The 27,263-nt window shown below is 37.4% G+C and overlaps 1 protein-coding gene across 4 annotated transcripts in view; it reads right to left on the bottom strand.

Moving 5' to 3' along the window:
• Positions 1 to 2,884: 2,884 nt before the first annotated feature.
• The window catches only part of BRD10 (bromodomain containing 10), a 52,672-nt gene continuing 28,293 nt past the window's right edge, over positions 2,885 to 27,263 (bottom strand). For 2 of the 4 annotated variants that reach the window (XM_074569802.1, XM_074569805.1), the window contains 4 exons: positions 25,779 to 25,868; positions 12,871 to 12,986; positions 8,928 to 9,115; positions 2,885 to 7,124 (listed from right to left, as the gene is read on the bottom strand). In XM_074569802.1, coding sequence (XP_074425903.1) covers positions 3,478 to 7,124; positions 8,928 to 9,115; positions 12,871 to 12,986; positions 25,779 to 25,868 — 4,041 coding nt within the window. In that variant the 3' untranslated portion in view covers positions 2,885 to 3,477. The remainder of the gene's footprint in view (positions 7,125 to 8,927; positions 9,116 to 12,870; positions 12,987 to 25,778; positions 25,869 to 27,263) is intronic. The other 2 variants (XM_074569804.1, XM_074569803.1) reach the window with 2 other exon arrangements.

The following is a 27,263-nucleotide window of genomic DNA, read 5'->3' on the forward strand; positions in this document are numbered from 1 at the left end:
TGCTTCATTTCTTGCATTGTACTCCTTGCTATGTCACAACGAAATCACAGTGGGTTTGAATGAGTTGACAGTAACACACTTGGTTTGAACAAGTTCTTTTGTGACTCCTAATACTTGTGAAATTTAATTGCTTCGAGTATGGTAGTGGCAGAATTCCTAGGAGAAAACGGCAGCCCCGAGACACACGGGTTTGAACAGTGAGGCAAGACAAATGTAATTTTCTATTCAAAGCAAAGCAAAACTATTGTGCAGAGTATTTCCATTTAGGTAAATATCAAAGATATCATGCAAAATGTTGCAAGTCATTAATAAATTGGAAGTTTTGTATATAATAGTGTCTGAACATCTGTATACAGTATCTGAAGGGGTCTAAAAGCAAGGCATTTTACAAGCTCAGAAAAGTTGAACATGTTTTCTTCAAAGACTGATTTATAGATGCACTTGTTCATATGTGTAATTAAATTCTTTTTAACTTCAAGTGAAACTTCAAGCAGGTAGTTCTGCTTTTTCATTTTGTCTGCGAATATAATCTACTTTTTACCATTCTTTTTGTGCTATATGTATATATATGATATATTTGGTACAGAGAACAAAAGATACATAGCAAATTGTCAATTGCTATTTACCTTCATTTGAAAGAAAGTCTTACTCTGACCAACATTTATATTATTGGAGAACAGTGATGGGAAGAGTAATTTTATTCACAAAAATGACTAAAATTTGTTTTACAAAATAATGAATCAGGCAAACCCTTTACACAGCCTTTCTGCAACAAGATTTGGAATCTGAACATGTGTCCAGTACAGAACAAAAGTCCATGAAAATTCTAATGAAACTGCATCAAACTTTGCATGTTGCAAAGTTTATGCCTGCCAAATTATAAAATATTTATGAAACAATTATAAAATATTATTGCGCTAATTCAGAAAATTTCTAAAAATCAGTCAGGTACGTAGCTTGAGTTCCGAGTTCCCCAATTAAGCTTTTTTAACTTTTCTCTTTATTAGAACTGATTATAGCATAAATCTTTCTACTACATTAGCACACAGAAAAATGTCATGCAAGATTTCTTTTCTCCATGTAGTCTGCCAGCAATAGTAGAACCTAGTCTTAAGCTTCTCAAACAATGTAGATATTCACTCTACAACAAACATAAATAAAAATGAAAAAACAGTCATTGTAAGAGAAAAATCCAAGACAGTCAGTCCCAAGGTTCCACCAGAGAAACGGAAATAAAATGTGTTGCTTGTATATATGGTTTTAAAGTATATAAAATGTCCATGAAGAAACTGCCATTCTCCGCTATCTTCCTCTGTTGTAAAAGTCACCTGTAGTGTAACGCAAAATGCAGTCAGATTTAAGAAGCCTTAATACTGTAAACTCTGGCAGGCAGACACCACTCACAACCGGGTGTCTTCAAAATCAATGACGTAACACCTTTAATGGGAAGTAGGAAAAGTGTACTAGGTAGCTTCTAAAATACCACAAACCTTTTCTCACCCCAAAACTGACAGCTTCCATCTTTCGCAGCTCTGAGATAAGATGCAGATCGCTGATCTAGAAAGAGGCATTTTCCCAATTCAAATGTTTTCATTAGTCCAGAAAGGGAAGGTTCCCTATGGAAGGCCTTTCCTCCCCCAACTTTCCCAGAACGAGAACTCTAGTTAACTAGTTACCAGGTTACTTTTCAGGACAATATGAAGGGCAGCCAAGAGAGAGGGAGTAAGCTGTGGTCTTATTCTTCAACCCAAGATCCAAACTGCCAAAACTGTACAGCAAATGGCGAAAGGAAGGAGAAAACTCGACAGGATGAGGAGCAAAAGCTTAAGATTCATCTTGATGAAAATCAGTCAAAGAACGCTGCTAAATGCAGATATGTAAGCTTTTATCCCCCTTTGAAGTCATAGCTATTAAAAAAGCAACTAACATTCATGAGTTCTTCTGAAATCTTCCCTTCTAGTTTCTAAAAAAAAAGAAACAAAAAAGAATCCCACACATACAAAGATGTCCAGCCTCAGACTGGATCTTCCAAGCAACTAACAGAGACTTCGACTTCAGATTTTAAATCAGCATTTCTAAAATAACCATCTTCTTTATATGCTGAGTCTCACAATATACCAAAAAATTTCCCTATTTCAGGAACACTGGAGCAGGCACCTGGGAACTCATCTGATTGGCAGAAAATAACCCAAGGGGTTTATCAGATCAAAAGCTGAATCTAAGCCAATAAATATTGAATACACTGCATAAAAAATGGAAGGTTTAGGTAATATGTGAATTATTCTCACTCGAAACAGTAGTAAGGCCTCCTTTAATACTGTGTGATATTTTAGCATTGTCCTTCCAGATAGATCAATTAAAAGCTAAAGAAAAAAAATGCAGATCTAGAAAGCATGACTGGTAATAAAACTGGGTAGCTTGTTAGGGCTAGACAGAAGATTAAAGAGTGGCCTTGTTACAGATAACAGATATGTGTAAATGCACACATGGCTGTAAAAAGAGAATAATAAACTGTTCAGCACATCTATGAGCTTTATGACAAAACATGGTAGTCCTGAACAGCAACCAGTGTGACTTAGACTGGTGTCTCAGAAACTATTTCTAGCCTTACCACATCACCGGAGACTTTAAGCAATATAACCAAACAATAATTAAGAATGGATGAAGTATGGGTTATCCTGCCCTTTATAAGGAGGATCGACAAGACGGTCTTCCTTCCTCTCAAATCACGTGAAATGTAAACCACAAAGAAGAGCAGAAGAGATTAAATAATTTCATTCTAGTATATTCCAAAAGCTGAGACTAAGTAGGAAGATGTATAGGTATGTGTTCTGCCATGGTGTAATAGATAAACACATTTTTAAACTATTGCCAACACAAAGCAGTACAGCAACTTGATTTATTATATGCAGATTCTTCTGCATTGTTGCTAAACAGTACACTGGTCCAAAGTTACTAAAATACTTAAAAAACTATACATTATGTAAACAAAACATAAATAAGACAGCATAGTTCTTTGTACATATAGTTTAGTACAGATTGTTAGGAATTCATGAATATGTACAGTTCTATTCCATAGACTGCATTTTTACAATGCATAAGTATTTTGTTTACAGAAACAAACCAAAAACAAATTTGACAAATAAAAAGGAGATATATACTGTCATAAACACACTGGCAAACAGTCCATACTGTAAGATGGAACATGTGCAAAAGGCTAGATTTCTCCAAACTAAAATGTTTAATGAACACATTAGTCATTTCTGACCTTTTTACCAAAGAACTCACTGAAAACTCTGGCAGACTAAATAAATTTTTATTCCTCCTAATCCCCACAGGTAAACAAGAAAGAACTATAATCTTAAGTAATTTTCAGTAAATCAACTGTTTCAAACAATGTAACAAATTATTCAACAGTTACAGCTTCTGAAGTCAGAAGAATCCCCATAATTTCAAAGTGGCTCATTTGCAGTAAATTCAGGATGCAGCTTTGTCAGGTTTATTGGGGGAAGATGACTGAGAAGCAGGGAAGACAGTGGCAGGATTTCTGCCTGTGGACACAACAACAGGAGGTGGTGATGAAGACAGGGAAGAAGCTTTTGATGCCGGCGTGTTTATAGCATTCAAAATGGCTCCTTCTGGACTAACCAACAGTTTTTTGATAGAAGTGTTTAAGTGAAACACTGAAGTGTTGCTTGGTAAATGAGAGTTCAGAGGATGAGTGGCAGAAACCACAGAAGATGTAGCTACAACACTAACAGGAGGTTTTATCACTGAAGACACAGACAGCGTCGCTGTGGACAGCGGAGTACATGAGCTAGCTGGAGTATTGAGTATCTGGGGTGTTGCATGTACGATGGGTAAAGCATCTGCAGACCCAAAAGAGTTCACATTTTTTGTAGAGCTTTTCACAGGATGTTTTGATATTTGCCAACTTAATGAACTCCCTGGTGCAAGCACGATTTTTGAGGTTATTGGATTAACAATTGGTACACCTTGAGCTTCTTGACCATGGTTAGTAGTTAAAGGAGGAGTCTGTTTTGTATTACAAGAGAGAAGAAGAACATGGCTACCAGCTCCAAGGCCTTGTGGAGGAACAACAAAACGAGTACCATTAATCATTATCTGAGTTCCAGGTGCCAAAGGCATACAGGTGTTAATGACTATTTTCTGTTGAACGCAAGGTTCATTCAGCTGACTTCCTGCCTTGCTTGGTACAGTTGGTGAAGCTGAAGACATCTGAATGGTAGAAGCACAAGGGTAAGCATGACTTTGTTTCTCTGTACTGGGAGGCACCTGCTGGCATTGTAGGGAAGAAAAATTAGGAAAACTAATGACTTTACCTGCATTTGGAGACGGAGGGGGCAACACACTTTGAGGTTTGTGAATACCTGCATTATTTGGCATAGCAGCTGAAACTCCTGATGATTGATACTGAAGCAGCGTGGGCAACTGGCTTTTTGGTACTGGAAGAGGAGCTGGAACTGCTGCCAATTGAGGAATTGTGTGTAACACTTTGTGGGGTGTGGCTACAGATCCAGGCAAGCTAATCACTGGAAGCTGCAAAGCAGATGCTAAGTTTTGAGGAGATACTGTTGGCTGCGTTGTTGAAATCAGCACAGATGAAGCAAGATGTCCTGTTTTCACAGTTGATATACCCACAGTATTTCCAATATTTGATGTACACAGTCGATTACCCAGAACTGGCCTTATTTTTGAGGGATCATTTCCACCAATCAAGACAGTTGGCCACGTCCCAGAAGCCATCCCACTTGATGTTACTGAAACAGATTCCACACGTGCATTTGCTGTTGTTACTGTAAAGGCATTTTCAGCTTTTGTTGCAACACATACAGATTCATTAACTGACACAGCACTTTTACTCACAAAATTTGTTACAGGAACCAATGTACTACTACTTGTCAAAGACAGCGCCAAGCCCATGCTCTTTATGTCTTCTCCCTTAGAAACAGCAGAATGCAATATATTAACTGGTGGAGCCTGTTGTGCATTGCCTTTAGTATTTACAATGGTTTGACCTATATTTAGTCCAATTTTCGCATCTTTTACTTGAGCAATAGTTGGTGTTGAATTTATTCTTATTGGTGCTCCTACTGTAGATGGGATCAGAACCAACTGTGGTTGCTCTGTGGCACTAACAAAGGCATTGCTTAGGGAAGAAGGAAGGTTATGTTTCAATGACTCTGCAACTAGATTGGCAGTTGATGGGCCATTGGCAATTTGTGTGTTAATGAAAACCAACTTCTGAGCGTTAACACCAGTGGATCCTGGAGAGGGTATAATACTGACTCCTGATGCCCCACAGGGTGATAAAATAGGTGGATTTGTGACTAATGTAAGTTTCTGGACTGGAGTACCACTGATTAAATCTCCATTTGTTGCTGAATTAGACTCAGATTGTGTAACAGGATTTGTTTTAGTTTTAGTATAACCTTGTTGCTGCACAGAAGAATTTGGAGTTATGACAGTGTTATTTTGTCCAATGCTAGTCCCACCAACAGGGCTGTTTGGAGTTGCTGATATCAAATTGCTAGCTAATGAAACGGAGGATAAAGAAGGAGCGGACACATAGCAGGAGTTCTCTATTACTTGACCCAACGTGCCCCCAGTAGCAGGCTGCTGTAATGTGAATTTGATATTTTTCTCCATTGCCTGGGTAAAATCAGCTGGGAAAGCTGGAATGTTAACAGAAGCAGCTGTTGAGGGGGCAAATCCAGAAAGAGACGATTGTCCAATATGTGGAAGACCAGACGTGGCGGTTGCTACAGATGAAAGAGTAGAACACGATAATGCTGTGGTTTTTGGCACAAGAAAAGCCTGAAGTTGAGGTGCATATGTGAAAACTGAACTAGAACATAAACTACTAGGTGAAATCTGGTCTGGGTTTGTTCGCACTTTAACAATTCCTGTGTTTCCACCTCGGGTTGTGACCAGAATAGATTGTGATTCTCTTATACACACTGTCTTCAGCTCTTGCCTAGTTTCAAAGGAGTCGGCTGTCTGCTGTGATGCAAGATTATGACAGGCAGAAGAAGTGTTTGTAGACCCACTCAATGCTGTTGCTGATATCAAAGACTGGCTAGTTGTGGAAAGAGTAGGTGAAGTCAAAGACACAGGGAATGTAGCAGTTGAAACTGTAGTCTTGATTTTGTCAGTTTCCATTTGGCTCACATTAATTGTTGATGATAATAACTTACTCGCTGAAGTTACAACAGGCAATGTTTGTGTAGTGTTCATGGGACTAGTCACTTGTGACAAGCGGGTAATATTCTTGTTAAAAATCGTAGTAGGTGACTGAGTGGTAGCATTTGCAGGGCCTGTTACCAGAACAGGTGTTAAAGAAACACTGACATTTGATATTTCTGGTAAAGTTATATAGTGCATCTCAGATGATTTTTGTTGTAGTGACTGAATGTCCTTGGACACCATTTTTCCTTCCTTCTGCTGAATAAGAAAATTCTTAGGTAAAATAAGAACTTGTTGCATGACTTTTTCTCCTGTTTTAGGGTCAATCACAGGTTGCATTTGAATTTTCACAGAGCTGTTGTGAAGGTCTATTGGTACGCAGTGCCCATTTGGCATTTTGTATACCATTTGTAAAGGAGTCTTTGAACTGGTCTGGCAGGGCAATGCTGGTTTTATCAGTGATGATTCCAAAGGTGATAAAATTGGCTTTTCAGAAGTAGATACATTTATGCCTGGGGGAGGTGACAGTTGATTTGTTAAGGTCACTTTGTTCCCAGTATTCTTGGCAAGCAAGGCCTGGATGGGTTTGGTCCCTTTCAGAAAATTTGATGCTGATGTTGCAGGATCTGTCAAGGAAAATGATTCTAGAGTTGACCCTTCAAATTGTTTCAGTTCAGTCAAACAACGATCTGGCTGCAGGCTACTTTCTGAACTCTGGACCCCAGCCTCATTAGTGCTCAGCTTAGCTTTCTTCCTTGGTGAAAGCTCATTAGTACTTTGATCCAGACAACTGTTTTGCTTGGACTGTCGTTTAACACATTTGGGCAGTGTCTTCGGTATTTCTTTAGAAGTTGATTCTTTTTTCAGAATTCTGTTTTTTCCTGCAGGTAAATTCATCTCTAGTAGTTTCACTTCATCTGCAATGGTATTAAAAGAGAAACTGTGTTTTACATGTTTGCAACTGATACCTTCTATACAACAATTTTACAGTGTCTAGCTAAAGCCAAAATGCGAGTTTGCAAGTGTAAGGATATGTGGAAGGAGAATGTCTGCTTCTTTAAGGGCATCTGGTCAAGGACCTTTTTCAATGCAAAAAGGGAGTCATAAGGAAAGAAGGAAGTCAAACACGAACATACAGGTGCACGAACCTGATCAGCAAGGGAGATAGTGAGGAAAACCAAACCTGGTTATTCACACATTTAATTGATGAAGGCATGTGAGAGTGTGAGAATGTTTACTCCAGTAAATCTACCTCATCAAGGACCTGGTTAATTGGGACACTGAAGGGGAAAAGGGGAGAAGCCAGGAAAAAAAATACAGAGACACACAGATCTAACAAACCAAATCAAACATGGAGACAATGATAAGAAACAACCTCACCAATCGCAACTGACGGTCAATCAAGAAACTGCAGGTGCCCCTTACAGGGAGATCAATCTAGACTTTTCAACTGATATGACTGTAAACCAGGGGAGATCCTCGACACTGGACTGGGAGGGGTGGGGGAATCAGTAGAGCTATACAAACCCAGGAAGAGATGGGCAGAGGAAGGGGGAACTGCAAGGACAGAGTAGGAGGTCATAGCCTGTGTGCCCTGGTGCTGCGGGATAAGTGTACCTTCCCCAGATCCAGTGTGCGTGGGGGCGGTGTGCGTGTATTCACTGGCAAACTTCAAGTCAGACTAGCTGATGAGCCTGGGGTCTGGGCTGGTGTATCAGGCAGACTTGTGACTGTGGGGTGACTGTGGGACAAGGGTGACACATGTTTCACACTGAGCATCAAGCTGGACCAGCCAGCGAGTAGTGGCTGCATGAAGTGGATAAAGAGGGCCCAGGATGCAGGCAGGTGTGCCGGGTGGACAGAGGGGCTGTGCACTGAGGTTTTGGCAGTGCGGGGCTGCAGGGGGACATCTGTGAGGAGAGGCCAGGAGCTGCCCTGCGTGAGACCCAGCTGGCTCCAAACAGATCCACTGCAGGATGTGGCTGAGCCTGTCAGCTAAGCTGATGATGATTCATAGAAAAAGCTGCACAGAAGAATGTGACAGACAGGAGTGAGGAAAAAATGTAGGAGAAACAACCCCACAGACACCAAGATCAGTAAAGGAGGCGAAAGTGCTCCAGGCACTTCCTACACTTGACAGGGGAGGAAGTAGTAGAAAGGGGGACAAAGTTGCACCTGTGAAGAAGGTGGAGATGGGTCTTGGGGGGGGAAGGTATTTTAGTTTTTGACCTTGTTTCTTGCCATCCTACTTTGTTTTTTATTGGCAATAAATCAAATTCATTTTCCCCAACTGAGTCTGTTATACCTGTGACAGTAACTGGTGAGTGGTATTCCTGTCTGTATCTTGACCCACAAGCTTTCCTGTCTTATTTTCTCTCCCTGTTCTGTTAAGAAAGGGGAGTGACAGTGGCTGGGCGGGTGTCCGACAGCCAGCGAAGGTCAACCTACCATAAACATAAATTCCGAGCAGGCCTACTATGTTATCACAGAAATGGTTAAGCACAAAAATGGCAAAAACTTGCATTAATCAGAATTTACATCTTGGTCATATCTGCCCACTTCTAACCTACATCTGTGAGACATGCATCACAAGCTATTTCAATATTATCACAGTAGTAATTAAGGTAGAAAGTAGGACACATAGAAAAATAAAGCTCCCAAATCAACTTGATTCAGCTCCTGAATCAAGTTCAAGCTACCAAATTCCAGTAAGTGCTTACCATTGTCTGGGCGATCTTTTTTGGGAACCTCCACATGTTCTGCAGACTCTGAAGATTTACCACATACTACTGCAAAAGAATCTTTGCCAGAATCAGCTTCACTTTCATCATTACTCCACAATTCTCTGGTAAATTTATCATGGTCTGGATGTCTTTTAAAGTCATCATAGTCCTTCTTTAATCTAGACCTTCAAAATAACAAAACTAACTTTACTGAAGAACCACACTTTTTAAAATTTTTTTATTTATTTGTATGCGCTTCCACACAAAAAGTTGGAGTGCCCTTCAAAAATTTCAGGGTAGCTCTGCCTGCAAAGTCTTTAAAACCCAGAAAACATTAAGTGACAGTAATTTCCCTTCCTTCACCAAAACTAAATTCTATATCATTAAGTCCTCTAACAATAGGCAAAAAGACTGAGGTAAAAGCGAACGTTACTGTTTTACTGCATCAATCTTCTGTTTCTTCCTTCATCTTGCATTGTGGCAAATGTACCTGTATGGACTTGAGTAGCAAGCATTTGAGTAAATGTAACAAGTCTACTCTTTCCTCTGAAGGCAACCCCAACTAAGGAATTAAGTAAATCTTTTTTTTTTTACATGCACCATGCTTTTGGCCCAGCTATGTGACCATAATGTAACTTTCTCCTTTAAGAAAATGTTCTTATCTCTGGGCCATTAGAACTGCTGCCACTGTCATTTCCACAGGCTCACACTCCACTAAGAAATGTGCATATGATGGAAATACACAGCTGCCTTACTTATTTGAACACCATTCAGAAACACACCTGCTTGCTTTGATACTCCTAAACTGCTACATAGTTCCATTGTCCCTTCTTCTAAACCATTGTCTAGATGAGATCTAAGCGGTATTTTAGTACACAAATACAGTAAACTACAGGATTCAGCTGGTGGTAACCAACATAATATCCAGGAGGATTATTTCGCAAACAAATAAATAGATTATAGCAATTAGCACCTTGTGTGGAGTAGAATCTAGACTTCAGTCTGGATCTAACCCTTACGACAGTAAGATTACGATCTTAAATTTACCTTTTCTTGTGCGTTACAAAATAACAGTTGTTTGCACTGAGTGCAGCAATGGCTAGCTGCTCCCTAAGGGATGGAGAGGTAGGACCCAAGCATGATGTCACAGCTGCCAGGGCATAAGCCTCATCAGCAAGGACACCATCCCACTGCCTCTGAATGAGGGAGTGGGGCAGGCCTACGGGTGGTAACTGGGTTCACCAAGAGCCCAGATCAACAGGCAAGTTCCTAGTGCTGAGGCCAGGTCTAAGGTCAAGCTCGGAAGTCACTTCACAGGTTCAGATCAGCATCAGATCTGATGGCTGCTAGGGTCAGGACCCAGTCGAGTGATTTCTGGGGAGGTCCACAGCGATGATGCAGGTCCATGGTCAGTCTGAGGGTCAGTCCAGGTCAGCAACACCCAAGACCAGGCAGAGTAACTGCCGTAGTTGAGCTAGAAACTGGAAATCCTACAGCAGAGACTGAAGGCTGTAGAATGACCTGAAAATGGGGATCCTGGGCCCATGGGCAGGTGATGTGGATGGAGGCCAAGCGAGGCTCGTCAGGGTCAGTGAGACCTAACAGTTTACTCACAGCTTTGACACTCTGACTGAGAGAAGACAACCTCAAAGTCTGTATGAAGATGTAGTATGGATGTTACTTCAACTCTGTCATTAGGATTTTGAGCTTGAAGTCTAGGGACACTGCTACCGAACCACTACTAGGGAACCACTACTGTACTGAACCACTACACTAGGGAACCACTACTGTACTAAAGCTTCTGCATGGGAATTTCCTTTTTCTTTTCAAGAACTTCTGCTGTGGGGCCAGTGAACAAATGTGATCAGTGGGCACAAGTAAGCTTTCCTTTTAAACCTTCCTGCTATTGAAATACCATTCAACATTATAGCCTGTCATAATTTTGAAAAGATGAAAGAACCTTTCAGAAGGGGAAAAAATGGACTTTGATCATAAAGAATGCTCCTACTAATCAAGGACAACAAAAAAGGAAGGAAGGAAAACTCCAGACTATTCCACTCCACATTCCATACTGTGGTCTTACACTGAAGGAAGCTCTGCCCAGCCCTTGACAACCTAGAAGGCCAACACTGTCATTCAACTAGTAGATGTTAGTAGCTGGCTGAGACACTATAGACACTGCAACCGCAGTTAGACTTGTGCTGGTGCTGCTGTTTACACGAGCATAAGCAATCTTTACTCAACTCCTTTTCCCTGTCACATGACACCTTTCTTCACCACTGTCATTGGCACCACACAGCTGTCTAGCAGCTGCATAATGAACCAGACCAAAACATTGATCTAGCCTTCCCCCCTCCATTTCTCTTTCCTCCCCATGATTTGCAGATTGTTTTTCAGCTGGAGCTGTTCCCTGGTATACTATGTGTCTGTACAAGCAGTTATGTCATGGAAATACTGAGGCTAGCATTGCTGAATAAACTAGGGTTACAGCTTAAAACATACCTTCTGAGAAACATTAAATTATTCTCAGAAATTATCCTCCATTCTAAGTGCATGCTTCTCTAGCTACCAGCACATGTACATGCAAGACTTCAGCCACTCCGTTCCAGGCTAAAATTTACTCCTGTGAGGCATACCTAATATGTAGTATTTCTACACACTTTACACGACACTTCTGTATTCTATGACCACTTTTAAAAAACACCAAAACACTAGGCACCAAACCATTCCACAGCAGAATTTACATAAAGGATAAAACTGGAAACTCCATATACTGGAAACTGAAATCCCTTTTAATAGTATTACTATCTGCCACACTTCCAAAAGGAGTCTGAATTGCTACGCACAAGAAGAAATGAACAACTAAGGAAAATTAACAGAAACTTGAATAGAAAGGAAGAGAAAAAAAGCAAAACTTGTACTTTGGTCCATTATTTAAAGCAAAATGTTCAACAACATCCTAAATTTCTAAATAAGAATTTTAATTCATGCATGATATCGATAAAATGAGCTACTAAGGAACAAACTCTTAGTTATTCTATCTATTTACTGTCTTTGGTGCTATGGTGGTGGTTTTTGGGTTTTTTTAAAAACATAATACCTTTTACACTTTTGAAAATTAGTTCTGCACCACGTAACTCTGTAAGTTTCTTCCTTCACACTCAACATTTAAGCAGCTGCCCAATTTTACCTATCATTTGACAGAGAGTTTAAGCTTCTGATCATTACTTGCTTTTTAAATGTCTATGTGGCAAAAGAAAGGTATGATTCTAGCTACAGCTGTATGGCTAACAGACAACAATGGCAGCAAGCTTCAATACACAATGATGATACCAAGTCAACACCCAGTCTCTCCAGGATTTATGATCTAGGTAGTACCTTCACTGCTACCAACAATTGCCCTTACTAGATTTAAATCAGTCACTATTTCACTGATACTTCTCTGACACACCTCATTCCAGGTGCATTTCACGTTTACAGGGTTACAAAGACCTCAAAATCACATTTTAAGAATTGCTTTGTGGAGAATCCATTAATAACCAATTTAGGTAGCTTTAGATAGTAACTAGTGGGACAAAGTATTCCAAGAAGCCCTGGTCTAGTTTTCCACTTACAGGTCTTCAGCACCTCTTAACCAAATAAAGAGCGATACAAATCCTAGGTGGATTGTGATACAACTATTGACAGGCACGCTTAAGGATTCTAGAGCATTCAGAGGAAAAAAAATATTAAGAGGTTAAACTCAACGTTATTTAGAGACATTAAGTCTGTAATATTAAATAATTCTTCCAACAAACGCACTGCCAGTGCCTCACTCATCTCCTCAAGGTATTTTCATTTAATTCATTTGAGAAGCCAACTGATTGATTAGTTTTAAAAGGTGAAAATTGTTCTGTTTTCCATCCCATGCACTATTGTTAAAAAAAGAGCAGCTAATTACCTGTTTCTTTGAAATGCTTTCATTAGCTTTGGTTCCCATGGTAACAGTTCATTAAGCAGTCGTATCAATGTACCATGCAATTCCTTTACTGCTTGCTTCCGGTGGTACCATCTTCCCTGCAAACATAAATACCATTTATTTATCATTGCATATCTTGTTATATTGTGTTAGTACTACAGTAATCCTGGTACAGTAATACAGCATATGAGGAAAATAACTGGAAGAAAGTATTAGTAAGTTTCACAGTTACATCTACACATGTAAGACATTAATATTCCCACTTTTTTATACTACAGAGAGATAATATCCTAGTTAAAAAAGCAATACTATAAGGATGTTCACTTTTTACAGGTCAAACTTAAAACCGATGCAAAATCCTGTGAACACATCATGTGTTTAAAATTACTTAAATAAGTAACAAACATACGTAGTAATCCATTCAGGTCAGGGAAACCAACTATGTGTGTACACTTTTAATAGTTAGAGACAAAATTTCTACAGAAAATCTTACCTCTTTTAACATTAAGTGATGTAATTTATATTATTATTTGCAAAAACAATTTACAACAATTCTCAGGGATAACAAACACAGAGGTTTTGCAGTATATTTTTGTATTTTATTCAAAGTTCTAGATAAAGGTTTTTTTAAGTTTTGCAGATTGGTCATTTATAAAGTAATAGGCTATGCAGCAGAGTCCGGTTTTCCAAAATAAAAGCTTTAAGCTTTTAACTCAAATGTAAAATTAAAAATGGTTTTATATTCCAAACCGATATATGTAATCTTACAGTCTTCCATGAAGAATTCATGTTTTAATAAATCTGGAAAGGCTGAATGAGGATAAAAGACATTGGGAAATGACGATTAGCGTGTGTACATATACACAGCACAACCACAATGGCCATAATGTTGCAGAACACATCCCTTAATACTCTTAGATACCTCTTGTAAGAATTTCTTCCCAAAACTTTATTCTGTAGTTTATTACATAAAAGACTGAACAATGCATATATATGTAACAGCTACAAATAGAGATGTGGTATACTCTAGTACTTCTGCCACTCTACTAATTCTGTGCATTTTATGTAAATGAGGATTTTATCTCTTGACTTGTCAGAGAGGATGGAAGACAGTAAAGACATTATAGTTCTGGGAAAAAAAAAAAAAGCAGCAAGACTTGGGAAATTATTTATTTCATATACATATTTTAACTGTGGCCAGCAGATCCAGAAGTGATTCTCCCCCTCTACTCTGCTCTTGTGAGACCCCAGCTGGAGTACTGTGTCCAGCTCTGGAACCCTCAGCACAAGAAGGACGTGGACCTGTTGGAGCGGGTCCAGAGGAGGGCCACGAAGATGATCGAAGGGCTGGAGCACCACTCCTATGAAGACAGGCTGAGAGAGCTGGGGTTGTTCAGCCTGGAGAAGAGAAGGCTCTGGGGAGACAAGAAAGCTGGGAAGGGGCTGTTTGCAAGGGTATGTAGCGACAGGACGAGGGGCAATGGTTTTAAACTAGAGCAGGGTAGGTTTAGATTAGACATTAGGAAGAAGTTCTTTGCAATGAGGGTGGTGAGGCACTGGAACAGGTTGCCCAGAGAAGTGGTGGAGGCCCCATCCCTGAAGATGTTGAAGGCCAGGCTTGATGAGGCTCTGAGCAATCTGATCTAGTTAAAGATGTCCCTGCTTACAGGGTGGTTGGACTAGATGGCCTTTAGAGGTCCCTTCCAACCCAACACATTCTATGATTCTATGATATTTCACTTTTGATAGAGCTCATATCCTTCACAGCTTCATGTGGTCCAGCACACCAAGAAATATACAGCAGGAAAAGCTGGATAAAGCTTGACATGGTTGCTTTTCAGCAGTCTACAGTAATGCTTTTTCTATGGACTTTGGAAAAATTCCTTTCTACGCATTTCAGCAGATCTCTCCAATGTACAGAAAGATCAGTCAGGCTGAATGCTTGTTTGAAGTCCAGGTATCTATTTTTTATTGGTAACAGTTTACACATTTCATAACAAAATGAACAGCTACTCCTTCATTCTTCAATGAAAATTACAGAAGCAAAGATTTGAAGTAGGACGTTATGCCACATTACCACATAATGATCAGTGCTGAGCACACAGACAAGCCAGCAAACTCTATTTTCCCTCATTTGCAGCCTGTCATATTTGCAAATACAATGCACTGCAGAATAAAATCTGCCACTAAACACTGCAACAGAAAACAGCCCTTGTATATGCTGTAGAGTACCAAGGCATTTGGTATCACCTCCTAATGTTAGCAGTCAACAGAATTAACTGCTAACATAAAAAAGAATATCATGGGCACAGAATTATCTTTCTTGTAAGATACACAAAATATTTCACAGACAGCTTGAAAAGGATGAATTTATAGACTACACAGTATTAGTGGATTGTATCAAAACAAAAATCAAAATGGTAAAAATCAACAATGCCACTACTATCAGGATATGGAAATGCTGTACATGCATTTGATATAGCAAAGACCAGGATGTGTGAAAACAGTATTTCAAAGATAAGAAAAAATAATACAGAGTAAAAACAACAAGAAACTACTAATTTCTGGGACTTATTTATCTTTAAATAAGGCTGAGATCTTGGCTTAAGTAGGAAAAAAAAAGAGTATTTACAATACTCTTAAGAGATAAATATCAGTTGACCAGTGAGTAAACTTCGAAGTGCTAACTGTATAAAGCATTGAATAGCCAGGCACAAGCAGAAGGCTTACTCAAGAGTAGACTTCAAGACTTTACTGCCTTTGTTAACACTTCAGAGAAGAACAAATACAAGTCACTTTTCTCCTTGCTTACAAAAATGAACAAAAAAAAAATAATAACCAAACCTCTGCCCCCCAAATTCTAGAGGTAGTTTTTAACACAAATAGCGTCGTCTGGATATAAGCTCTGGAAAACTCCACATTTGCTTCCAAATAATTTTAATGCAAATATTATAGCAACATAATTAAAAAAAAAAAGTAAATTAATTCTTTCCCTGTATCCCAGTTACTCAAGTTTCTTACTGAGGTTTAGGAGTTGACAATAAATCTGTTAGTGGAAACATACACAGATTTAAGCCATGAGAAGAATTTTCTTTCCTTAGAAAAAGTCAGGACACAGAACAAACATGGTCCAAAAAACAACTGGAAAAAAAACACATTCCTTTGTAGTTCAGTGGTTCAGTTGATTTTCTATGCAAACACATAAGATTTCTGCAAAGCCTAGATGCTACACAAATGATCAACTATTATTCCTTAAATACTAAAATAGTAAAGAGGGACATTAAAAAAATGTCTATAACCTTAAGACACATCACTACAAAATCTAGCATTACCTTTCCTATGCAAGTTCATTCTCTAACACAGTCCTGTGTTTTTTCCATAAGAAAAAACAGCAACTCAATAACTGATAAAGCTAGGACTTAACTCCCTACTTCAGCATTACATAGATGCTTACTAATTTCTACAGGCAGTAAACTTGCCTTTACACATGTCTGTGTTGCAAAATCTTTTCAGTTATACCAAATGATATAATGCTGGAGAACAGCTATAAACTGAAGCTTAGGAGGTTCAGGCTGGACCTTAAAAGGTATATTTTCATCAGAAACATATGGCATTAGAACAGGTTGCACAGAGAAGCTGTTGAATATCCATTCTTTCTTTCTTGTTTTCAGAACTTGGCTAGGCAGGTCATGGATGCACTGACAATAGTCCTGCTTCAAGATGGGGAGACCTTCAAATGCCCTTTTCAATCACTGACCGCAGGGTTCCTTATGATGAAAGATAAAAACCTCCCAGTATGACCTGATCTGTTACGGGATTAGCAAATAAATGGAATGCAACATCTAACGACACAGAAGGAACTGACCACAGCAGAGTACCCACGACTGGTCCACACAAAATAATCAAAATACAGCTGGTAAGAAAATTCCATGAGCAGTGGTTTAGTGGAACAGCAGGATGAGTACAAACGAATAGCTATTACAGCCAAGTAGTTCAGTCCTCTCGTCCACAAAGGGTCTGTAGAAATGGAGATCTGGATGCACTGCCTTCTAGTGTTTATGAAATCCAGCAGGATTTATTAGTAGACTTGAACTAAAATTATACACCTACATCAACCCAAGATGGTACTTTAGAGGTAAAAATAGTCTTTATCACTGGAGAGCTTGCTCTTAGTAATTGTCTGAAGAAACTCTTCCTCTTCAATTTACTTGAGCTAATTCTAAGTTTGATAAGAGCCTGCATTCCAAAACTGATTATTTAAACAGATATATCCAGTACCTAACTTTGGTGTGGACTAAGTTACGTTCTTAAGTGGTCTGTAATTCACATTCCCTGTACCACTGCTTCTATACCTTGGATCTGAGTTCTAGTTACCATCTTGTTCCAGTTAGTGACAAACAAAACCACTGTTTTCTTCTAGAAACAGAATATAAGGTATTAGCAGAACAAAAGAGAAAAAATGCCTAGAAAGAGGACAAGTATAAACTGTGACTTTCAGCTGTGTTAAGTAACAAGTAAATTTTAAAAATGCAAACAATAAAAATACATTTTAGAAATGTGCTGAATGTTTCCATATAAACAGAGAGAGACATTCAACACATTCTCAACTGAAAACTTACCTTTTACAATAAGGTTTCTGACATCCAGAGCAGCCAGGAAATGCTGACTCCACTCTCCGTGATGCCCCAACATACACTATTCTGGCATACTCATCATGGAACCCCAAAGCAGACTGGAGCCAGGATATGGATATATGGGGTAAGGACTGAACTTTATAGGGGAGGTTTTGTTTTGTTACACACACACAACCACAATATTATGCAGTTTTATAAGATTTTCTTTAATCTTTACTTTATCTCCCAGGGACATAAAATAAAGAAAATTAGAAATCTTATAAAACCATGCAATATTGTCGCAAAGGGGTGGTGGTGGAGGGGAAAAAACTTACCTTACCCTTAATACGCCTGCTCCATTCTGCAGCGGGGTTCTGTGGTATGTGTGACATCACCAGTCTAGCATTTTCTAGTGATGTCACACAGAGAGGGAGTTGGTGATCTGCAGCTGCTTTGGACATCAGATACCTAAAGAAAAGAAATTCAGATACGGATTGATATTTAATGTTCTTATTAAACAATTTATGGGCCAAATGCTAGAATTTCAGACGCTTACTTCAATTGCAATTTTGGATGAATAAGAATGCAAGATAAGATTATGTACTCATATTATACAAACTCATCTATAATTGAAAGTGTTTTCATTTTGAAAATCCTTAGAGTTGTCTTCTACAGTAAAAGTTCCTGAAAGTCAGTATCTTGTGTTTTACCTTCAGCAATGTCATTCTGAATATTATACATATCTATCAACAGCTAACCTCTGATTTTATTTGAAGACTGGGACCGAATATAGTCAGAAGAATGACTTGTAGTAGATTATAAAACAAACTCACTCATGACATCTGTTAATCAATTTTATCTTTGAGTATTTACCAGCAACTAACGAAGATATTATGTATCAGCCCTCAAACTTTTAAAAAAAAAAAAAAAATACTTCAGATTGCACTTCCATGACCTACATATCTGATCATACCATGCCCTATCCTAAAATGGTATCCCATACTCTCTTATTAAACATTGCAAACCAATGAAGTAAAAAAAAAAAAGCCATTAATATCTTGCCACCAGAAGTGTCTTTATCTTGTGATATAGTCTATGAAATGAATTTTCATTCAGACACTTACCCACGGGCTCTAATTTTCTTTAAGCAAAATTACCACACAATCATCATTGCGTTGATTAATCTACCACATTTATTTTAAAGATATAAACCACAAAAACACATGATAAAGTTTATTATCAGCATGATCTTACTATCTTTTTTTAAACTGACTCAGAACAGTGAAATTATCCCGCACTGAACTGTCACGTTTTACTTTTCATTAGAACTTCAAGATATTAACTAACTTATACTGCTGTAACTCAAAGAAACTGCATGTATGCAGTGTCTTAAACTATTTACAAAACAGCTGTGTCTTTCAAGCTATTATGACTCTTAGTTAACTCCCTTTCATATAGCTGAATTCTGAATCTTCTTAACTCTGGATATACAAGTATTTCTCTATTCTTCACCGAACATCTTAAAATCAGCTGGTTTTTTTTGTAACTGTGTGCTGACAGGAATGCCTTGAATAATTTTTTCAACATAACATACTAACTGAACAAAATCCAAAGCACTGTGAAATGTTCTGAATATACAGTAGTATCTATGACAAAAAAGTTCCAGATTAAATATATAAGTACACATCCATATCTTTGATGCAAAATCCGCACTTTCACATTTGGAACTATAGAAAGGTACATGATAAAAATGGCTTGAGGAAAACTTCTTACCAAACATTTATTGGAGGGCTAGCCACATGAGTAAAGGCATGAAAAATCACGGGAAGCAAAGAGAAAATAGTTCCCAAAAAAACAGGCAATATAGACAGAAGAAGAGATGCTTAAGGAGCTGAGAAAAAAATGAAGACTGAGACAAAAATACTGAAAGCTAGTGAGATAAGCAGAAGACAGAAATACCAGAGAAGAAAAAGTAATTATTGTGAAGAAGATTTCAAAATTTGAAGCCTAAAATTGGCTTTATTCATTCATATTATACAACTAAATAGCTGGTTGGATTTTGAAAAGCTCCACATGCTCACTCTCTCCTCAGAAGTACAGGAAATGGCATGGATGTAAATGTGTAAATTTCAGACTCAAAATTCAACATTTTGGGCTCATATCACTGTTTTTAAAAGATGATGGCAAGCTAGAGAGAAGCAATTACAGACTATTTGGAAGTGACTAATGTAAAATTCAAGTTTTTGGGACAAAGAATGGAAAAAGAGAGTATGTTAGATACCTTAAAGATGAAGATGCACAGTAACACAGAACCTAAGCTGAAATTAAAAGAAAATGTTTCAGCTGCAAAACTTTAAGCAGGTCTATTAAAATTCCATTATTCTAAATATTTATTGGATTAAGGATCTCTTCATCTGCAGTTTAAACCTGTGAATTTTTGTGCAAACACAGACTTCTCAAGACTATAAAATTATTTGTTTGCATGTATATTTATGTAAACGTAGCAATACAGATGAAAACAAGTATAACCAGAAACTCCTTACATGCAAAAGTCTCAAGCAGGGGTGGAAGAGGTCAGGAGAGGAGGAGGAAGGAATGGGTACAAGGAGGTTCACCTCCTCCTAAAAAGTAAAGATTTAACCCAGTAATAATCAAGTTTCCACAGAGCCCAAATGAGAAGATACAGTAAGTTTTTCCACTTTATTTTTTGTAAAGTTGAGGTCTGATTCACTAAAATATTAGTAAGAGCCCTAATCTATTTTTGATGGTTACATGAATTTCTGATGAGCATTTCTGGGAAGTCCCTGTACTGTCTTGTCTAAACACAGTCTCCCTATCAAACGTTTTCAAACTTACGGCAGTATTTCCCATTTCTTTACATAGAGGAACTATTTTTATAAACTTTTATTTAGTAAATGAGCCATTTTGCATTATTTTCGCCATATATTAACTGTTTCTTTTAAAGCAAAGTAAAGCAAATTAATAAAAAAAACTAGAAAACCATCTCTTCTCTCAGTTTAGATACTTCCTATGAACAAATTTAACAGTAGCCTTTTTGGAATTTCAAAAAAAAGCAGACACAGAAAATATTATATTCCACCCTGGCCCAATATATTCCTTTGGATAGCCTCAGTATCCTACAAATAAATTTATGTCGGAGGTTCTAAATATTTCTGACCTGAACCCGTAGGTTTTTAACTCTGAATTTTCAGATGCACTCCAAAATACATGTTTCTGTGGGCGACATGGACTTAGAGCTACCGAAAAGCTCAGTATGCTTTCAGCCCTTCTGACTCACCTGCTTAAAAGATGTATCCACTTGCACAGATAGACATTCACCTGTCTTGGGAAGTACAACAGCCTAATTAAAACCCTCAGGTACAACATTAGAACATGGCAGAACCCAAAACATTTATAAGGGACTTTTTTACCCTTTTACTACTAAATCAAGAACGTCAGTGTGTTACAGACCTCTGTAAAATAATAAAATCTTCAATGCATTTTCTCCAAACCCTAATTAGTTGTGAACTTGGTGGTGTCCTTTGACTAAGTAATTCTCCTTCCTCTCACCTTTGCCTGACTTTTCTCTCCCTGTAGGGAGAGTCTGGGCTCCTTCTTGTGGAGGTACCGCCCTTTATCCATTTCAACCGTGTCAGCTTCACCGTGGGAATCCTGGGCTCCAGCCTCCCTTCTCACTCCTCAGACAGCTATGCTTGCAGGGAATGATTCAAATCCAATGGCACTACCAAAAGTCTGTCATTTCAGTAAACAAGGAATCTTTCAATGTTTATGTTCCCTCCAAGGCGATCTATGCTTTAACATAATCAGGATAGGGTCTAGAATTTACTGTCCTTGTCAAAACTCAGTTCTTTTTACAATAAACATGCTCACTACAAAGTCAGCTTGCAAAATGATATCTGCAAAAATACCCCAAAGTTCACAATTTGATACAAGTATCTGCAATCCTGTCAGTTTCATACTACACAATAGCAAGAAGGGATTAAAAAAAATAATCAAGTTCTGCTACGATATGCAACAAATACATACAACTGATCTACAGAATAGCTTAATTAACAATTTCACACAAATCACCGATGTCTTCAGATCACAAGAGAAGCTGATTATCTGAAAGACAGTAAAGAGATTTCAATTCACTCTGCAACTCCCACTGACTTTACCTGACACAGAAGACAACAAGGAAAAATGGGATCCAAAATGTCAGAAACTGATGGTTGTTATCTTGCATACTGATCAGGATATAAGGTGCTACTTTACCATCTCTTCTCATAACAGAAATTCCATATATTAGACAGAAGCCTTTATGGTATCCTAAATATACTGGGAAAATGTTTCAATACCACATATGTTTGTCAATTATTTTTTCATTAATACCACTGCGAGTAGTTTTTACGTGGAATTAGGCTACTTTGCATGTCTTGATCCATTTGCTAGTTATAGGAAATTTCTAAGAGCTCACATTCAACTGAACTGCCATGCTAATACATACAGCGTAAATTTTCAGCAAACATGAGGTAAAAATGCAACAGAATCTCAACAGACTTTTTAGCCAGTATGTTCCACTTCAGGTTTATAATTGCCTACTGACTGCTTGTAAGTTCCCCCACATCTATCTATGTCAGTAGTAGCAACAAAATAGACATATTTTTTACTAGAATCTAATTCTTGTTACTGTAAATTCTGTTATTTTTTCTATTAATTCCCTTTTTACTCTTTTAGTCACATTGCTTTAAAGTGAAAGGATGTCACTTCACACGTCCTAAGGAATGTACCAAAGCAAGAAGACATTCTAGCTCAGACACTCCTTAGGAAGCCACCCTCCATCCTTTCACTACACAGTGAACAGAGCATTAAAGTGAAGTCCTTCAAGTCTACTTTCTGCATCTCCTGCTTTCTGATGTCCAGTCAGGTACTCAAATAAATAGTAAATCTGACTAACTTATTCTCTCCTCTCCCTCCTGAAATGTAGTAGATGGTAAGGAGAGTAACTGTTTAGTAGCTGAAGCGACAGACCTTTTAGAACACCCCTGATTGTAATATCACATATAACCTGACAGAAATGGCACTTTTCCTGTCAAAAGCAATCCTGCTTTCTTTTGCCCCTAGATGCTCATTCCTGTCCTTAAAATGACCCCTCAAACTGTATAACAACACAAGCACGGGTATTTGTGCAACTGCATGATAAATTGCACTAGAAAACTGATCTGTGTTACAAACACCTCAACAGCAGTAAAAAACTAGTTAGGTTTATCACAGATGAACTCTCTCACCATGCAGCTGAACAAAGAATTTTGTTACCCGCTCTCTCATGGGGTGGCACAGAAAATATAAGCTGCCAGAGACACAGAGAGCTGGAACTATTTATTTGGCAGCAGTTTCGGCTTATGTCAGTTGAAAGCATATGTGAAATTGCAGCCTCGATTCAGAACTGTGGCTATAGTTCAAGAGCAAAGCAGTCAGGATAATACTGAGACCGAGATGAACTTCTGTTTAAAATTAAAGAACTGAGGTCAAATTTCATTTTCCTCTCTAAACAGTAATGGCAAACTGGCACTAAGGCAAATCTCATAATTGTTAAAACAAACTCACCAGTAATCAAACAAAAGTGCATGACATTTTAAATGGAAAAATATTACTCATAGCCAATTCAAAAGACAATACAGGTGTACAAAAGAGTACAGAACCAAACTGTTTTAATCAACCAAACAGTGAAAATCCTTTCCAACAGGTTTATTATTTCATTGTTGAAGGAGGAACCAGTAGTAATGCCTACACTTAAAATTACCCATGGCTTTCCATTACATAACCCTGTTCTAATTTGCTTTTAACTTGCCAAACAAAACTTGTTTGGGCTAAAAATCTCTCATGTCATTTGTTGGCTCATGATGATGTTCTGAAAAGTGTCAGATACCACCAGTCCAACTACCTACAAAAAATGTAGGAAACCAGTAAGTGTAGTCATGTTAAAGAAGTCTTACAGCTCAGCTCTTTCATTAGGCCTCCAGTACTTCCAAGTTCTGGAGAAGGAATTCCTTTTATGTACTCTAGAATGGCTTCTTAGGAAACAAAGGTAGTTAGGACTAAGAAAAATGTTATACTTTAAAGTCTTAATAAAAATTAGACAAGCTGTATTTCAAGTATGTATTAGTACTTAACATAAGCTTTAAAGCTTGCCTTGAGGGTTCCTCTGAGTAGCATAACCTGGAATATAAAACTAAATACTAAATAATACTAAAATACGAAATACTAATACATACTAAAACTGGAATTACCAAGTAGGTTCATCATGAAGAAACATTCATATGGCTTCACCTATGTCACTATTGCAAACAAAAATCAATAGAATTACCATGAAGTAGTAAGAACACCACCATCTTCAGGTCAAAACAAGAAAGTCATCCGTGAACAGCATCAAAATGAGTACCATTATATTAAAATAAGCTTTCACATTAGGTCAAATTTCCATCATCAAATTAGAACATTGTTTTATTTAATAGACTAGGCACTTCAGATGAAACAAACTCTATTTTGCATGCTTCTGAAACTGCCGCTGTCATTTTTGTCAGAGCTGAAGCATGAAAATCTGCGTTTCCTCCAGTTTTTAATATATCTAACCTAATTAAACATGGTGTTAGACATTAAAAATGAAATTCTAATGACTTCTCTTGCAAAGTGAAACCTCATTTTAGCAAGTCAATTTTAAGCAGTATTCATCTAATTTAACATCTATTTCTATTTTTAAAAAGTGAATATGAAATTTGCCTGATAATTATTTTTTAAAAATCAATACTTTACTGTTTCCTTATAATCACTTCTTCAGCAGTTAATCCTAGCTTTTTTTTTTTAACATAAAATTTCTAACAAGTGTTTAGAGACCCAGAATCATGATCTGATCGATTTATCCAAGCACACAGAAAGATTGTCCTTACCTCACAACTTCTGAATGTTGAATGAGTTGTATCTTAACTCCCCTGTACTTAAGTGTTTGGTTTTTTTAAGACGCTGCGATTAGAACTAAACATAGTATTCCTGCTGAAGTCATGCAACTTATTTACATAATGACATTATCAGATTTCAGTTCAAGGAGCAATTATGACATATATAGCATTTGTCTACCCTTGAAAAAGTCTTGTTGGTATGGTTTTACTAGTAGACTAAAAGTCTCACCTATACTAAGAGTATTGATACACTGATGTGTACTCTCATTTTTAGCTTTTTCTTCTATTGTTGACATAGCCTTTCTGATAACCTCTTGACAATCTTATCATAAAATGAATTTGCAATTTAGCAACTACAAAATAATTTTAAGTTAAGTCTGTTTTGATGCCTTTGGATATTTTAACAACTATTATGCTAAGTGTCTGCACTGAAATTCATCTTTCAGAGTCCTAAATTGTATTGCCTCTCCCTATCTCTGTCCACTATTCAAATAATTTAAGAATAAATTGTTTCTGCATAAGACTGAAGGCATTCATGGAAATTAGCAGCCCAACTTCTAAGGGATAAAAAAGCAACATTTTTAACTACTACCGTTCATAGAAATGCTACAGAAATGCCTAGCAAAGGTTTAATAAACAAAACTGCAATGAAAAAGAATAATAATAACAGTTGGCTGCAGAGGTCCATTTGAATGAGTACTATTTACGTATTTAAAACTATCCACCACCTTGATGAGAATCACTGCCTACTCCAAAATGTCAAACGTGTTGGATTCTCTTGTCTAACCATTATTCTTTTGAGGTTTTCAGCTGCATAGACTGTGATCCAGTGTACACCGGTGAAATTTGTATCCCAATATGGTATCAAAAGCTAGATAGCATGCTTTCCTGTACAACCTACTTGAATAAAAATTAATCAAAGACAATTTTAATAACTTAATTGCAAAAAAAAAAAAAAAGTTAGGAACCCTAATAAGCAAATTAAGAGTCAGCCCACATGAAGATCTGTTGAGCACCGTTTTGTGCTTGTTCAGTAACAGTTTGTCCTCAGGGAAGAATGGTCACATGAACTACTCCTACAGTATTACCACTATCCACATTTTATTTTGGCAATGAGAAGTGTTAACATAGTTACTGAATTTACTTATCATAAAAACATTGTGAACAGAGCACTATATATAGAAAAGATTAAGATTACAGTCTCCAGGTATCAACCTTCATGCAGTTATGGAACAGGCATAAAATCTTCAGTTGACAGGCCTCAGGAAATAACTGTCACCATTTTATACCCATACAAGAGAAAGCTTTTAATGTCACATACCGATTTCTTTTTAATGTCCTCCAGATCTTTGAGTTCATTCTCAATCTTTGTGATTAATTCCCTGAGTTCATCAAGATTAGTGCAAATAAGCTAAAAAACAAATGAACACAAACACTTGGTAATGTGGGACTTGGAAGATGTACAATGAAGTTAAATAAAATCTAAAAGCACATGTTATTACTTAGTGCCGCCATTTGATTTTTATTTCCTTATAGCATTTTTAGGACTTTTTGAAAGGAATAAGGAATAATAAGAAAACACTTCACTCTTCAGACATAAACCACATCTCTGCCTGGAAACTTCCATTTCAAAAGGTGGGTATTTTCTTAAAACTTCTGTGAGTGACAACTACCAAATTTGTCTCAAGTACAGTAATGAGCTGGAACAGGTCTGAGTACCAAACAACTCCCTGGTGAATTAAAGTATACTACCTTAGGACTACACTGTGGTGATAAAATAATTGCGCTTGTTACAAGATTTTCCTGAATGTAACTTTATACAATTAACACAGAGTATTCCTGAAAGACAACCTAGCCATGTCTATCAAATCTCCCTACCCATCTATCTTTTGAAAAAGTATTATATTCTTCTTATTCCTGTCTTTAGAAAACAGCTTTTTACATTTTTCCTTTCAGAATATGTATGCTATTTTCTTGAAAAAATCGTCAAACAAAAGTAAACTGTATGTTTTGGTTTACCATCATTTAGGGCAATTAAAGACTGAATAAACAGGAAATTATTAGGGTGTTAGTTTCTTCCAGGTTATCATGTGTTAAAACTTGCTTCTTTCCGAACACCCTTAAGTGGAAATGTTTTCCTTACTACTGAAAACATGTTGAAATAATTTAATAAATTCAAATCCAGACAGAAAAAACAACCACACAAAAATACTTTTATGATAAAACTGCTAATTTTTCCCCAAATCAGTAATTCATAATAATATACTTTTACTTCAATTACATGAAGTTTTAGATTGCAGGAAATTCATATTAAAAAAAACACACCCTTTGTTTCACTATTAAAATACAGAAATGATGCTTTTAGCAAAATACATAGATTTCACAAAACCCTAACATATAAATGCTGTTATTTTTGTAACACTTGTGTACATTTGAGAGCACTGGGAATTTGTGTGACTTAAAGTTTACAGTGTTCACATTGGTCAAGTTTAAAATAGAATAAGGAAATGGGCACTGTCTTGCTGTAGACAATGTATGTAAAATTAACTTGGAAAAGGTTTCCCTCTTACTCCGGAAAACAGTATTACTATGTGTAACTCTACTCAGTTCAACATGCATGTCTGTCCTGCACTTAAAGTTCCAAACACATAAGAAGTAAACTGGAAGCAAACTACTGGCTTTTCTTTTCCCATCTGGCCTCCAAAGAAATCTATGATACTGTATTACTGTACAAAAAAGTGAAAGTTTGTCACATCAAGCCCATGAAAAAAGTCAATAAAGGCATGGTAAAGATTTTCCCTACGCA

The sequence above is a fragment of the Larus michahellis genome, chromosome Z (genome assembly GCF_964199755.1).
Source record: "Larus michahellis chromosome Z, bLarMic1.1, whole genome shotgun sequence".
Classification (NCBI taxonomy): domain Eukaryota; kingdom Metazoa; phylum Chordata; class Aves; order Charadriiformes; family Laridae; genus Larus; species Larus michahellis.